Source organism: Mya arenaria, chromosome 9 (assembly GCF_026914265.1).
Source record: "Mya arenaria isolate MELC-2E11 chromosome 9, ASM2691426v1".
In the NCBI taxonomy this organism is placed as follows: Eukaryota; Metazoa; Mollusca; class Bivalvia; order Myida; family Myidae; genus Mya; species Mya arenaria.
The window spans coordinates 33,089,045-33,105,248 of record NC_069130.1 but is presented as its reverse complement, the minus strand read 5'-3'; the positions used below and the strand labels follow the sequence as shown (position 1 = coordinate 33,105,248).

General features: G+C 34.8%; 1 protein-coding gene across 1 annotated transcript; it reads right to left on the bottom strand.

Moving 5' to 3' along the window:
* Window positions 1-8,161: 8,161 nt before the first annotated feature.
* On the bottom strand, window positions 8,162-14,985 carry LOC128245945 (innexin unc-9-like). The gene is made up of 8 exons (XM_052964164.1): window positions 14,864-14,985; window positions 14,024-14,205; window positions 13,110-13,267; window positions 11,843-11,965; window positions 10,368-10,497; window positions 9,723-9,925; window positions 8,951-9,135; window positions 8,162-8,402 (listed from the first exon to the last, which is right to left on the bottom strand). Exons 1-8 carry the CDS (start codon window positions 14,872-14,874, stop codon window positions 8,162-8,164), a joined length of 1,233 nt encoding a protein of 410 aa, XP_052820124.1. The 5' UTR covers window positions 14,875-14,985.
* Window positions 14,986-16,204: the final 1,219 nt, after the last annotated feature.

Sequence of the window (16,204 nt, the reverse complement as noted above, 5' to 3'; positions counted from 1 at the left end):
TGATCTCATATACATTTGTTAACGGTCGGTTAAAAAGCTCATCAGAGCTTATGTTGCATATGTTTGTGTCTTGCCGACTTGAAATAAAACTTATTGTATTGTGTATTGTATTGTATTTTTATATGTACTTTCTGTACATAACTTATGTTTAAGATATGATATGAGTATGTAATCTTTAAATTGATTGTTTTATCTTAGAAAAATATTAGACTTAAAATTTTGTTTAAAAATGATGTGTTTTGGTACGTGACCTATTTCTAACATACCACAATACATGTACATACCCGTTATTTGTTTACAAAATGCATATTTTCAAAATTAACCTGTGAAAAAAAGTTGTATGTGGTTTGGGGCTTGAAGCCGCATCTGCTAGGACACTATTGACATTCATTGGCTTGGTGTAGGTCTCGTTAAAACCCCATACTGTTGTGAATCATTATCAACCATATGTACAACAACTACATATTTGTGCCTACCAACCCTTACTCTTGGCTAAAACAGATACGAGTGTTAGTATTAGTATCGTATTAGTGCAGAATGTATAATACTTGTACATTTGTATTTTACGGTGGTAGTTTCTGCTGGTTGATAATCAGAAGTCTAATTTCTTCCAGGCAGGAAAATGACTGAATATTACTTAGTCAACAACACTGGGTTATGAAGAATTCCAGCCTGCATTAAATACTATGTTGGATCCTTGAGAGCGGATTTGACAGCCATGTCCATCCACAAGGCAGTCGCATCTGATCGAGATGATGTGAGTATTTCATATAAAACATATTTGACTTGTTTTTTGTTTTTATAAACCTACTGTATTCAATAATCAAGTGGTGGTGGTGGTGGTGGTGGTGGTGGTGGTGATGATGATGATGATGATGATGATGATGATGATGATGATGATGATGATGATGATGATGATGATGAATTTTATTGATAAACTTAATAATTTTCTTTATATATATACATGTATGTATCAGCTTGTTGTCGTTTTTTCAAAATAATGTCGAGAAATATTAAACTGTTTATATTTTATTTTGTATATGTATGTCAGTATAATTATCTATACTAATTAGTTAGAAAGGCTTTAAAGTACAATTTGTTTCCTTTACAGCACTAAACATTCTTGATGGGTAAAGTACCTGAAGGTGCATGAAAACCAAATCAGCATTGACTCAGCATTGAGTAGTTATCATCTGTGCACACACTACAAGTACAAAGCATGGGAACAGACCAAACTTCAAATGTTGAAGAGTGAAGAATTATTGTGAAAAAAACACACTAATTGTTAGAATACCAATAACAAAATAAAACAGATATACATCAAATTACCCACAGAGATTGTTTACATGTTATAATATTAAAAAAAACAACATTAGTTGAGAACTTTCACTCTGATATTTTTGGAGGGGCGAGCCCACTTAGTGTTCTTGTTTCTTCACATATTTTAGTTTAAAAGTACACTCATTTGTTTTAAACTCTGTATTCTGAGTTAGTATCATAATTAAAAATCATTTATTTGAAAACTCAGAATACAGAGTACATTTTATGAATAAGTCCAATTAAGCTTTATAATTTTTTACAAGAAAAAGGTTGATTTTTAAGCATTTTATTAGCTATAAAAATGTATGGTAACATGACATTATGTATATTTTCTTCAAAACTGGACGGTAAACTATCATAAATTGTCTTTTAAATTGTTCAATAGACATCATAGATAATATCTAAAATGATTTCAGCAGCTTGCCTTATAGTTAACTATTTTTTATGAATTTTATAAAACTGCTATATATTTTCAAACATCGAAAAACTGCTCTTTTCCGAAGAATCATAAGATCAATCAAACTGATTTTTTTCCATGTTTATCAATAATGTGTTCGTTCGAACTTTAGTTTTCTGTTAACTGAAGTTTATTTTACCAGAAACTGTTGTGTTTATTTCATAATCTCTGTAAAAAGCGAAAAAAAAATCAAATATAGACAAAATATTTACTTGTCGCTCTTTGTAGCCCTTGGAGTTTGGGGGTGGGTGTAATTAAACATAAATAACTTTTTTAATTCACGGTAAAAAATCTTTAAAATTTGGATAAAAGTCCCATAGTGTACCGTGATTATAACTATGTTGTCGGTTAAAGGTTTTAAAAAAGTGTGTATTACGGCGGCTAATACCTTAAATGACATCAAATAATATTATGTCTGTCCTGTGAACTGTATATGACCTCTATGGTCCATGCCTCTTGACCTCTCGTTACCTTGTTGTTCTGAGAATATCATGAATGAATGAACCACTCAACCAGCAGTTGTTCATTCACGCCACCCAGCACCAAGGTCGTATATCATTGACACGGACACCGCTTCTAGACTCAGGCGAAATCGGCGTCACCTCTTTGACACGAGAAACCAAAACAACGCTGACAGGGTAACAGACGCACACATGCCCGGTCAAGGAGTCGAAAACTTCGGACGACCGCAGCGAGCCAGACGGCAAATAAACAAACCAGCACGCTACATGGAATAAAGTGTTTAATGGGTTATAAGTCATTCAGTGTAAAACCTAAAAAAAAGAAAAAAAAGGGATAATGTGCTAGTAACCTCTTATCCCACCATTACAAATGCTTACAGCATTACCTCAATAAGCAAAGATAAATAACAGAAATAAGCAAAATACATATATGTAATATTTCTTAAAACCTAAAACTAGGAAAAGTTTTCAATTTGCCAATACTGCAAGTATTGAGGTCTTACTGTTTGCAAAACTAATTTGTGTGAAATATCGTTTAATTACGTTGTATAAAACATCATTATTTGTTTAAAGTGCACATGAAAGTTTTCTTGAATTACAGAACCATTATAGCTGGACTATTCAGAAACATTAAATTGATAACCTGTGAAATTAGCATGACTAAATTATCTAAAGACTTTCATCAATTTGTAAACTAACAAGAACTCTCAAATATTTACAGCTGTTGTTTGTATTAATGAATTGATAACAATTATCTTTGCAAGGAAGGGAGATGTCCTGTGAACTGTATATGACCTATATGGTCCATGCTTCTTGACCTCTCGTTACCTTGTTGTTCTGAGAATATCATGAATGAATGAGTCTGGTATTAAACGTCTTAAAGAATGCATCGCTTCCTTGTGTTTCCCAGTAATAATAAATATATAACAATGTCGATGTGCAGCTGTGGAGAAATCGAGGATATTAAACACTTCTTCATTTGGCTTTCACAGAGAAATGTACTACTGAATACCTATCTTTTAATTCACACTTATAAAACTTTATGTTCTAAACTAGAGGGTTCCAGTAAACAGTTTCGATTATGAATAAGATAAAATTTGAATTGTGTGTATCATCAACGAAGTCCCGTGCAGATTTTAATTGTGTGTATCATCAACGAAGTCGCGTGCAGATTTTAATTGTGCGTATCATCAACGAAGTCGCCTGCATATTTTAATTGTGCGTATCATCAACGAAGTCGCGTGCATATTTTGATTGTGCGTATCATCAACGAAGTCGCGTGCAGATTTTAATTGTGCCTATCTTCAACGAATTCGCGTGCAGATTTTAATTGTGTGTATCATCAACGAAGTCCCGTGCAGATTTTTATTGTGCGTATCATCAACGAAGTCGCGTGCATATTTTAATTGTGTGTATCATCAACGAAGTCGCGTGCACATTTTAATTGTGTGTATCATCAACGAAGTCGCGTGCAGATTTTAATTATGTGTATCATCAACGAAGTCGCGTGCAGATTTTAATTGTGTGTATCATCAACGAAGTCGCGTGCATATTTTGATTGTGTGTATCATCAACGAAGTCGCGTGCATATTTTGATTTTGTGTATCATCAACGAAGTCCCGTGCAGATTTTAATTGTGTGTATCATCAACGAAGTCGCGTGCAGATTTTAATTGTGCGTATCATCAACGAAGTCGCGTGCAGATTTTAATTGTGCGTATCATCAACGAAGTCGCGTGCATATTTTAATTGTGCGTATCATCAACGAAGTCCCGTGCATATTTTAATTGTGTGTATCATCAACGAAGTCGCGTGCATATTTTAATTGTGCGTATCATCAACGAAGTCGCGTGCATATTTTAATTGTGCGTATCATCAACGAAGTCCCGTGCAGATTTTCATTGTGTGTATCATCAACGAAGTCCCGTGCAGATTTTAATTGTGTGTATCATCAACGAAGTCCCGTGCAGATTTTAATTGTGTGTATCATCAACGAAGTCCCGTTTAGCTGATTGTCATCCGTTGTATAGTTATATAAGTTATAACTTGCAAAACGTATTCTTTCGGTATGTTTCCCACTAGCACAACTTCTTGGAATGTTCTGGCGAAATTTCTTTCTTTTTCCGTAGAGAAACCTCCACCATCAGAGATATCCTTCACTTGTATATTTTCATCGTTTGCAATCGCATCCCTATTCAGGACGGCAATGTGATAAGATCCACCACCGTGTTTTTTGGCGGCAAACAGTATTGCCGACGGCGGAGTTAGAACACACGATATGTACTGGGAGTTCGAGTAACTTCCACTCTCCACGTGATACTGTAACGTCGTGTTAGCGGACGGATCTTTTGCCAAAATTCCTCTTGTTAAAGGGTTTTCATTGTTCCTAAGGACTCGATATAACCGATTTACACTCATTTCTACGCTTAATGGGTAGCTTTGTTAACTTATTTTATATTACATCAACATTTTTATTGATCAGTCGCTACTTCGTACCATTTAAATTCCAAATATCTTATTTTTGCCGTTTACATATTCGAGCAATCGTTTTGTGTGTATCCTTTTTCTTTATAGCGAAACTGCGTAAATTTAAATGAATGCACGACAGGGATTCCCCATTTATTGTCAGTGCTGTAAATGTAATCGATCAATCGAACACCTCTGCCAGTATCGAACAGTAATTGTCTATCTCGAAGCTTGCCGGAGATGGCCGAGTTGTTACGATTGTATAATCGATGTGTCTTTGTGTTTCGTTTATTATTGCGAAGGTGTGCAAGTTAAGGCATTTTACCCATCATTCAGATCCACAGTTCCCATATTTACACCATAACAAGTATCACTGATTTTTTTTTAAATGACGTTATGAAATAAGATAGTGCGTCCTTAAAATGCAATTTATTATGTTACAGCGTGTCATTTAAGTGAATTTAACCAGTTACATGCATATATAATAATGGGTTTTTAGTATTGCGTTTATGTCCCGGAAATAAGATTCAGCAAAAATCAACTTGAGTCGAACACAACCTCCGGATCAAAACCAAATTCTTATAACCCTATTTTATCTATATTTTGACAGAAACTTTCCGAAACACGTTTTGTTTTGTTTTTATTCAAGCTCTTAGTCATTCGACTTTCAAACGCATGATTAAGCTTTTCGCAAATTAAAACTACTTTCTCTCATCTTATATTTTAAAAACATTATTACTCTTATTTGAGCTTCAAATAACAATGCATCAGTGTGTGTGTGTGTGTGTGCGTGCGTGCGTGCGTGCGTGCGTGCGTGTGTATGGGGGGTTATGACTTAAGTTAATACAGAAATACAAGTCAAACTTCTTTTGAGGACTATTGCCAGTTACATTGAAAATAAGTTACAAGTAAAATTGAGTTAAACCTTGTTTTCATATTTATTTTCAAACATTTGGTGGAGGAAAAATAAATATATAGAGGATATTTGTTTATTTCAGTGTAAGATCGTATTTTATTTCACGAGTGTCATAGAAAAACATATTTTCATGAGTGGTTTCTTTTATGCTTATTTTCGGAGTTTTATTTGTTTTTTTAATTTATTTCTGAATTACACCCTTTTTGAAAAGGGTGGGCTTTACGCCTCTACCCGTGGAGCGCCCCTCATGCATAATTATAGCTGTCAACTTTTCTACTTTCGGTTTGCTGAGAAATAGTTCTCTGCTATTCATTCTTATAGCTTAATATTCGCTCGTTTTTTCTTGCAAAGCTTTATGAACAGTAAAAAATGAAGTATTATTAGTGCACAAATGTTCCAAAAAATAATGAAAACACTTTATTTTAACCAAATTACTACGCCGCTATTTATAGAATGAAAATTTGGAAGGTCAAATGTGTTAGCAAAACAAATGTGGATACTCATTGGATTTTAACCATTCTTCTTAGTTTAAGACTGCATATACGCGTGTTTTTATAGTAAGTTAATATTCAGTCATCTTACTATCAGAGACCAGTCTGTTCCGCTTTAAAATGTTTGTTTTCCAGAAGAGTAAATGCCACGCTAGTTTGTTGACACATTTTGAGATGTGGGTGGGGTAAAAAATATCGGATCTATCTGTAAATTGTTGTGTGAATTCTCCAGGAAGCTCATTTTACGTACTACAACGGTTAACAGTTCAAAATACAATTGAACGATGCTATAAAATTTTATTTATGTTCGAACAGTTGTTTTTGTCTGTAATTTGTTTGGAATGAAAGCAAATGTTTGAACATTTAGCTTCAAAGATCAGTAAAATGTTTGATAAACGGGATAACCGGTAAAAAACGGTAAGTTGTTAATTTCCAATTATATATTTATTTAAATTTATAAAATATTTCTTTATTTTTTTAACATTTTTTGACATAATTTACTGAAGTCCAGTGTTCTGTTTTGACCAAGGCAAGTACTGTACATGTAACAACAAAGGATTTTAAAAGTAGTTCTGAAAATTAATATTTTCACTCCTTATTTTGCAGTGAAAATATCAAATTGATATTTTCACTGTTGTTATTTCACTGTTAAAACCCCATATTCCATCATAAAGCATGAAAGAAAAGTCTATGAAAGAGTTTAAAAGATACCATCATTAATGTTAACACTTACATACACATACAGAAAAGAATTCATTTTCAAAGCTTAAACCTTAATAAAAAATAAATTTCACATTGTTTTTCAAATGAATTTAACAGATTAGTGATCTATTTTTTCTGTACACGAAGTTGACAATGAATAATTTCATATTTATTCAATCTGCTGTATTGCTGCATATACTTTATCATTTCATGAAATGCATGCACAAAGTTATATACAAGAATCAAACATTGTAACTTTAGAAGAAACGACTTGACACGAAACTGATGGAAAGAAAACATCTATTTACAAATTAACACATGATTTACGCAAATAAAATACTTACAATTGTTCGACTTTAGTTCAAAAGCATTAAAATCAAAACATTTAAGGAGTGAATACAACGTGCTTGCTAAAATTGTAAATATTCACTGTTTTTGCTTTTTTTTTCATTTTTTAGACCAAAAAAAAGGTTATCCCGGAAATGCATCACGAAACACTTATTGAATAATTGCTTTACTCTATGATTTCGAAAATGCAGAAAAAAATCCGACTAAAGTATAAAAAAAAAAATGGATTGTGGCGTGGCGTGCGAACACACGCCGGTAAGGCCAAGCTTTTTTTTAGAAAACCGTCGCCTTAACCACTAAAAGGACTAATACAACTGTGAAGGATATTTTGATCTGTCAACAATACATTGATAACATCACGTGCTAATATTATTTACGCAACAAACAATCGCTGAAATACGTAAGTTACGCTGTTTGGAAAATTGTGGTCTTCAAAGAATATATTTGAACATATATCAGCATTTGCTTAAGGGCTTCATCTGTCAGTATCATAGTTTTAACACTCCTTATGATTTGCCAGTTGATTTCGTAATACAAAAGTGCATTTTAAAACCACGGGCGAGTCCTTTTAAGATCAAATTGTTTTTCTCAATGTTATTAAGAGAAAGAGAGGGAAAAAGTTAATGTGATAAAATGCGTGAATTGTTTCATCCCCTTTATACTTCATACACAATTGCCCCACAACCAGTTTGTACAAGTACATTTCCTATTTGCTGATTTCAAGCCATGAATAAAGCAATGAATAAATAAAAATATATATAGTAAGTAGCAGACTTAAAAATATACAAAATAACACATTCAAATCATTATGTAAAATCGATATTAATGTTACTATAAATTGATCAGAATCTACGAAAATAAAATAAAGTTTTAAAAATTTCTGATACAATTTTACCAAACTGCAAATTTCATTGTTTTACATTTCATTTATTTTTCTATGCAATTGATTTCCCCAGATTTCACGACTGTATACCTGATGCACCTAAAGTCCACTACACAAATCATATATAACTAGCTTTGTTGTCTCCCTTGTTGTTATTCTGTAAATTTGGTGGACGTAGGTCAGCGAGCACTTTCTTGGAGATGGGTTTTTCCAGGAAGCGGTCCCAGAGGCCGTTTATGACGTCAGTCACGTGAAGTGGGTTAGAGTTCCGGGCGAGAAGTTGGAGAAGGAAAATTCCGTCGTCGCGCAGATAGTTGCCGAATTTGGTACACAGGCTTTTGTCGGTCGTAGTTTGTAATCTGGTAAAGGGAACAGCAATTTACTTCTTTTTAAATATTACCGCCGTGGGGTGTCATTTTAGAGAGTAGAGTAAGAATCTGATTTGTTACACAATAGTTACAATTGATAACCTGGATAGAATACACATACATTAAACATGATGTCAATTATTAAAAAAACTTATGTGTGAAACTCATTTAACGCGTCCGTAAGAAGCCACTGAACGTGTATAACGGTACTTCGAAAATGTGCATCATAACGCTAGTAAGACTTTCCTCTGCTGGCCCTAATTTCTCGAAACTTCTTAAGTCCCTTATAACAGGATTAAGCTAATAGCACTAATTTTGTTGTTCTATAAAATGTGTTATATGTACTTCTTCAAGAATTTTTAGAAATTGTATTGGAATAATCTGTGTGATTATCAGAATAAACCATTTTTCATTTATCAAAATCAATTTTCAGTATGTATTCTGGCTAATTGAAATAAGCGACTTAAGCCTGTTAAGCTTTAGAAGTTTTGAGAAATTGGGGCCAGATAATTATGGAAAAACGAATGACGAAGACCTACCTGCCCTTGATTTTCAAGTACTTTTTCACGAAGGAGACCCGATTTCTGCGGACGATGAGGTGCCATATCCAGGACATGAGGTTTGCTCCGGTTGAAATGGCAACAAATACGAACCAGAACCACAAAAACAGGAAGATCTTCTCATTGAATAGATTGAGGGGTAGGACACACTGCACTGTGTGGTCCTGAAAATAAAGCAGTAGCAAAGGTTTCGTTTACAAATATAGACGTAAATATGTTTATAGATAACAATTAACAAGATATGTTTGTAAAGCATTATATGCCCCACTAATGGCAGTCATATTATTAACTCTAACTAAAGTTAGTTTCAACAATTTTTCTATTTTGAGTATTAGTGTCCTTGACCTTGACTCTAGGGGCACAAAACGCAATCCCACGAGTCTTCCTTAAAATCAAATTTAGTAAAGATATTTTAACCCTAACTAAAGTTATTCAGTTTCAACCGTTTTTTTTTTATTTTTAGTAAAAGTGACCTTGACCCTAGGGGTCCAAAACGCAATCAATTGAAATGTCTTGAGTCTTCCTATATATTACATTTGTTTAAGATATGACATTCCTAACTCAAATTATTCAATTTCATAGGTAAGTTTGAAGCTGTTTCAATATGTGCAAACCTGCTTACAAATAGCCAAATGACTCACCTTTGGTTATAAAGTTACATGCAACATGCAAATCAGTAGGGACTCCCCCCGTTTGGATGTGGACGGCTTTTATCAGTGGCGTAACTTAATCACATAGCCAACTGACTAACCTTTTGTTGTATGCCACGAACGCTAAAGCTACAAAGCGATACCCGTGGAAACCGGCGGCTCTCCTTCAGTTGGTGCTCCACTGCGAGGGTGCGGATGGCTTCAATCCCCCAGTAGCTGTAGAAACCACCCAGGAAAGCGTCAAGTATGTAGAATTGGCAGATCACGTTGACACAGAACATCAGCTTGGATATAAGGTACAGGCCTGACGGAAAATAAATAAAACATGATCATTTTGTGAGAGAATAAATTAAGTCACTTTGTTGAAAATAAGTGTAATATGGCATGGCATGGCAAGCAGAACATGCAATTTGTTTTTTATGCTGGATTAAAAATCAGAGTCAATGCATGGCAAGTAATTGCATTTTGTATTTTACAAAACGTACCTATGCATGGCAAGTAATTGCATTTTGTATTTTACAAAACGTACCTAAGTTCCATCCCATGCGTTGAAGCTTGTGCAATACAAGCGTTATATACGCCGATAGATATGTTCGTGCTAGCCGATATAGTGAAAAAAGATTAATTAAATTAATTTTGAAAAACTATTTCTTGAATGCCTTTGTGATTCCTGTGTGTCAAATGGTCTAATGTTGTATTGTATTTTAGAAGACTTTTTCTGAAAACGCAGCGTAATAGACTAATACCGGTGAGATAAGTTCCCTCGCGGCGATTCAGACAGAAGCAGAGGCGTGACAGTTTTTGGCGCATGCGCACAAGACAGTTCCAGTGGTATTGTCGGTTGCCCTCAAGCCAACGGTCTATGGTGCACACAATCTGAATGAAACAACATGTAAAGGTTTCAATTTCAGAGAGAAAACAGCATTGAAAGAAGGTCCAATTTACAATAATTCGATGCACGCTAATTCTGCTTTACAATAATTGTATTGAACTATCCGAAAAATAGGCATGACAATAGTAGGACATCATCAAATACCCTCAATGTGGAAATTACCAGGATTATGACGTATGCTTTTGTACGAACTTGATAATATGCCTTTCGATGTATTAAAGAGATATTTCAATGCATCATTTTTTTTTATATTTATGATATTTTATTGTTTTGAAATTTACGCCCGGCCTCAAGTCCGAATCAAACGTCAGCGCGAACAGGGCCGGGACACAATATTAACAAATGAATGTTATTTTTCTGGAATGGCGTAAGGTTCTCTAACTAGAGCTATCACTGAAGGTGATTAATACCCCCGAACAATGCCTCTTATTATGATTTATCATTGTATGAAGTTTTATGAAATTCCATCTAGTAGTTTTCAAGTTACTGTCCAGACAAAAGTTTGACAAAAAACAACAGAAAAAGGCTCCGGACAAGAAAAAGTAACAAAGGGCAGTTACTCTGTAATTGGCTGAAATAGAATTGCGGTTCCTGTACACTGCACTTCCTCTCATTATGATATATCACTGTATGAAGTTTTATTAAATTCCATCCAATAGTTTTCAAGTTATGCTCCGGACAAGAAAAAAAGTAACAAAGGGCAGTAACTCTGTAATTAGCTGAAATAGAGTTATGGTTCTTGTGCACTGCACTTCCTCTCATTGTGCTTTACCATTGTATGGAGTTTTAATAAATTCCATCTAGTAGTTTGCAAGGTAATGTCTGAAAAAAATGTTTGACAGCAAAAAAGCAAAACAAAGGGCAATTACTCAGTAATTAGCTAAAGTAGAGTTATGGTTCTTAAACACTGCACTTCCTCTCATTGTGCTTTACCATTGTATGAAGTTCCAATGAATTATATCCAGTACTTTTCAAGTTAAACTCCGGACAAAAAAAGTAACAAAGGTCAATAACTCTGTAATAAGCAAGAATAGAGTTATGGGTATTATACACTGCACTTCCTCTCATTATGCTCTATCATTGTATGAAGTTTAATCCAGTTCCATCCAGTAGTTTTTAAGTTATGCTCCGGACAAGGTAAATTGCAACAGACCGACCGACAAACCGACGGACCGACCGACCGACCGACCACAGGGTGACTCCAATAAAAACCGGAAGGCATGTATATACAATAAATTGCGATATTACACTGAAACAAAACATTATCCTACATATATACATTCATACCAGTCCAACAGGTCAATAATGACTTTTGATATTTTTATTAACCTCCTCTATCTTGGCGTCTCTTTTGGCGTCATCCACGTAGTGCGCTTCAGCCGTCATCTCGACCAACTTCCGGATGTCCACACCGGAAAACCCAGAAAACGCCCGCCATACCACACTGGGAAGCTGCGTAAAATGAAGAATTTTTATTTGGTTAATCATAAAAAAAGTTATTCGGAAGACAAGCATGCGTATTATTTTAAAAGTACCGGAACTGCGTTCATTGACACTTTTGGTTATGCGACCCATGAAAAAGCTTTTATCATTTATATGTTGAAACTCTCTTATATGGGTAAGAAAGCGCTCCTATAATGCCTAAAATTGTTTCCTAAATTATGACCCATATACATGTATTGGTATAAACTTGTTTCATTTAAAAGGTATTGTTGCATACAATGTTTTTCTTATAAGACCAAAGATACATTGCTAAATAACTTTGTTATATACCACGTGATAAATTACGTCATAAATGCTACGTCGGAAGGCAACATTTGCTTCGAATGAAGCACACAAAGGTAACTTTTCCTTCACCATTTTAAAAGAAACAAAGGGCAGTCTATTCTGCTTTAAGAGCCCCACCTTTGTTTCATTGCCGGGGTTTGATTAGGTAATTAGTTTCCGCAGACACTTCGACAAACCGGTTTCCAAAACAAAGTTTCGACAGTAGCAGTTTTGTGAAAAGGTATGTCGAATGGTTTTAAGAAACTCAACTCTCACGCAAACTCTAGTAAAAGACCGAAGGGGTATGGAAGCGGCGCAAATGCCCTTTGTAGCATTTAAAATGGTGAATAAATAGTTATCTTTGTTTAAAGTCCTAATTTGAAGCAAAGTATTGCCTTCTGACGAAGCATTTATGACGCAATTTATCACAGGGTATACTCACACTGTACATGGCAGTTGAAAATAAAAATAAGGATGAAGAGTCTATTTTAAATGAAAACAACAACAACAACTTTTTGTTAAAATTGTTTTGGTTGGAGCTGCATTTTATTCTTGTGACATGCTTCCAAACAATAGAAATTTAACTCATCACATAAATATTAAACTATTATTGGTTATATACCTTAATGCATGAAAACTGTGCCAGCATCTTGCTTGGTTCAAGTCTATAAATACTAGTAAACTATCAACACCTACCTGCATGTATTGAAATTTGACTTTGTACCAAAAGCTACATCGTTCTTAGATCCAATTAAGACCAATACTGAATACCAGCCCAGGGGAGGTAAACAACGATATATTTATTATACAACGGAGTAAAGAGTATTACCTTGAATAGTAGAGCGCTAAAGAGCAGGATCATGGGAACGTATTGGTAGTACGTGAGCTCGTGCTCGCGGTTATTTCCCTTGGGAACGTTCTCCTCCATGGGAATAAAATACGTATTCTGGACCCAGCAGTAGTTCACTGTGTACTTCGCCATGTGAGCTGGGGGAGAAAGGAATTGTAATTATTTATTTTTTACTGAGCATAAATCTGCATCAGTACGTATGGCAAAATACACTTGCCCGTGTTTTTGCTAATGCAATGCGGCTGTATTCCACTCTGCTGACGTCATGTCATAACACGTATCAATACGCATATAGTTATTTAAAATTACGTCATAAAACGAAACATTCCGTTATCAATATATCATGTGATTTGTGTTAAAACGTGTTTTCTTAATAATTTAACCAGACATGTATATAATAAAAGGGTTACTAACACCGCATTTTGAGGTGCGTATTAGATTCTCGTGGTATGTGTTGTTGTTGTTATTGTTGTTGTTGTTTTTCAGTCAAACAAGGGGCATAACATTTCGACAATTATAGAAGCTCGCTATTGCCTCTGGTCACATGAGTACATAGATAGGTTCCAGTATCTCGAAACATCGGCCATTCGAGTCGACTGTTTTCTTTGAAAAACAAGACTAACTAAAACTGTTCAGTCCGATTGTGGACTTATTTCATCGACTGTATGTCTGTTGTTGTTGTTGTTGTTGTTGTTGTTGTTTTGTCAACCAAACGAGGGGCAAAACTCCACAATTAGCATACATGTTCGGGGGTTTTCTCTGTGATCAAACGGTTTTTGAATTATGGTCAAATTTAAAATGTTTGAACCTTCGCGATGCAGACGACAATGACATCTAGGCTACGACATTTTATCGACCGTTTTCTTATAAAAAAATGTTAACATTTCTCCTACCCGTGTATTCTCCGGGCATCCAGCAGGCTATCCTCTCGTCCATGTACGAGCCGCCAACGACAAAGACGGAGAACGCTATCAGCAGTACGACGGTCACAATGTGGTTGAGCCGGTCCGCCCAGTCGTCGTCGGCGTTCCCCGTCAGTCGCGTCCACGTCGTCCATTTGTCCAGGAATATGAACCTGTTAAAGTAAAAGATCCCTTAAAAACTCTAAAACGAAAATTTGACCTCAAAACATTTCATTTTTGTTGTATTTGACACAAGTTACATGTGAGCATTTAAAACGACGAGATTAATGTAACATCAGGTAACTTTTAAGGAAATGTTTAACTGAAATATAGTTCAGATATCTTGTGAACAAAACCGTCCATAAGGTTAATAAGGATGATGATTGTTTTGATGATCATAAGCTGTATATATGCTTGTATCTAAATAAATGTTCTGTTCTGTTCTGTAAATAGGAATTGTTTATTAAGTACAAAACACGCAAGTTCTGATAAAATTTTGTTTAATTTGCAACCTGAACTTATGCATTATCAAGAAATATAAACGTAATTTCAATCAAAATATTTATTACACAGACGCGTTTCTTGCATTTTAATACATAATCTATAAGATTAAACTGTTTCCGGCGTTGTCGAGACGTAATAACTTTAAACAAAAAAATAGGTGAAAGTGTGATATAAAAAGCAACAAAAATATAGGTGAAAGTGTGATATAAAAAGCACGTTTACAATATGGGTTCAGAAACAAAAAAGCATCCCTCCCCCATCATATTTCCATATACTTTTGAAAACGGAATTTGGGGGTCATGGCCGCCGACAATAAACTATACTCACGGGTCCGGCATGGTCTGCTTCCTGTTAGGCGGTCACCTCAAAGTATCTGAATTTGACCCCGGTACCAATTAACTAACCGCGCACACTCTCTCGCATATGTTGGCCAGAATTCGGCGCGGATGCTGCTTCTGCGAATCGCCGTCAACCCGAATCCTGGTTTATTTGTTATGTCATTTAAATAGAAATCGTTTTAAAATTCATGAAACATTTATTATTACAATTTTAAACCACTTACATGTGTCTTTGCATATTATGACCATATATACAGCTACATAAATAAAATTTTGTTAAAATTAAATTAAAGTCGTCAAGAAAACGACAATTTTTCGTACAAACGCAATTGATGATTGCCAAAACAGTATATAAAAACAGATAAATAATTAGATATTAACATACATATCAATGATTTATAGATGCAAACCGATTGTTTATAGTAAGGTAAAAATGGCATACAAAGTGCAGAAAAAGAGAAATACCAGATATCCCAGCAAATTATATGCTTAAATCAGATGCACTCTAAACGAAATGATCAACTGTGAATTTTTGTTCGTTTTCACCCACTTGACATGCATCTGGATTCACTGAAACCCGTCTGATGACAGAACATTTCATTGTCACCTCTGAAACGTGTCGTCGCTGACTGATGCCTCGTACACATGTACATAAAAACAGACATTCACTCTACAAATGCATACATGAATTCCCACATAAAACACATATTGACACCATCGTCGTTTTCAACACTAACATCATGATCAGTATCATCGTTGTCGTCGTTGTAATCATCATCATCATCATCATCATCATCATCATCATCATCATCATCATCATCATCATCATCATCACCATCACCACCGCCGTCGTCGTCGTTATCATCATCATCATCATCATCATCATCATCATCATGAGACAGTCATCATCATCATCATCATCATCATCATCATCATCATCATCATCATCATCATCATCACCATCATCATCATCATCTGACATCAGCGCCACCACCATCATCATCATCATCGTCAAAATCATCATTTAAGATATAATTTTGGTATTCTCTCTTTCCAAAAAAGATTTTGTTTTATTTAAAAATATGAAATTGAATCTACAAACGAGAATTTTTCGAAACGGATGTCGCCTCCTGTCAGTTTCGCACATAATTGTAAAACCCAAATAATATCATTATTAATAATGTCAAGGGGGTCACTAGTGAAATGTCTTGGCGAGACCAATTTAAAGAATGGACACCAAGATATTGACTTTTGACCTAAAAACCGATAGGGGCATTTACTGGTCATTACACATTGCAGACAACGCGAAAACTTTTTCTTCTTCACAGGA

Coding starts and splice junctions, on each gene's coding strand:
- LOC128245945 (XM_052964164.1), bottom strand. Junction 9,136..9,722: donor TTCGTGGCATACAACAAAAG/GTTAGTCAGTTG, acceptor CTTTATTTTCAG/GACCACACAGTGCAGTGTGT. Junction 8,403..8,950: donor TACTTGAAAATCAAGGGCAG/GTAGGTCTTCGT, acceptor TCCCTTTACCAG/ATTACAAACTACGACCGACA.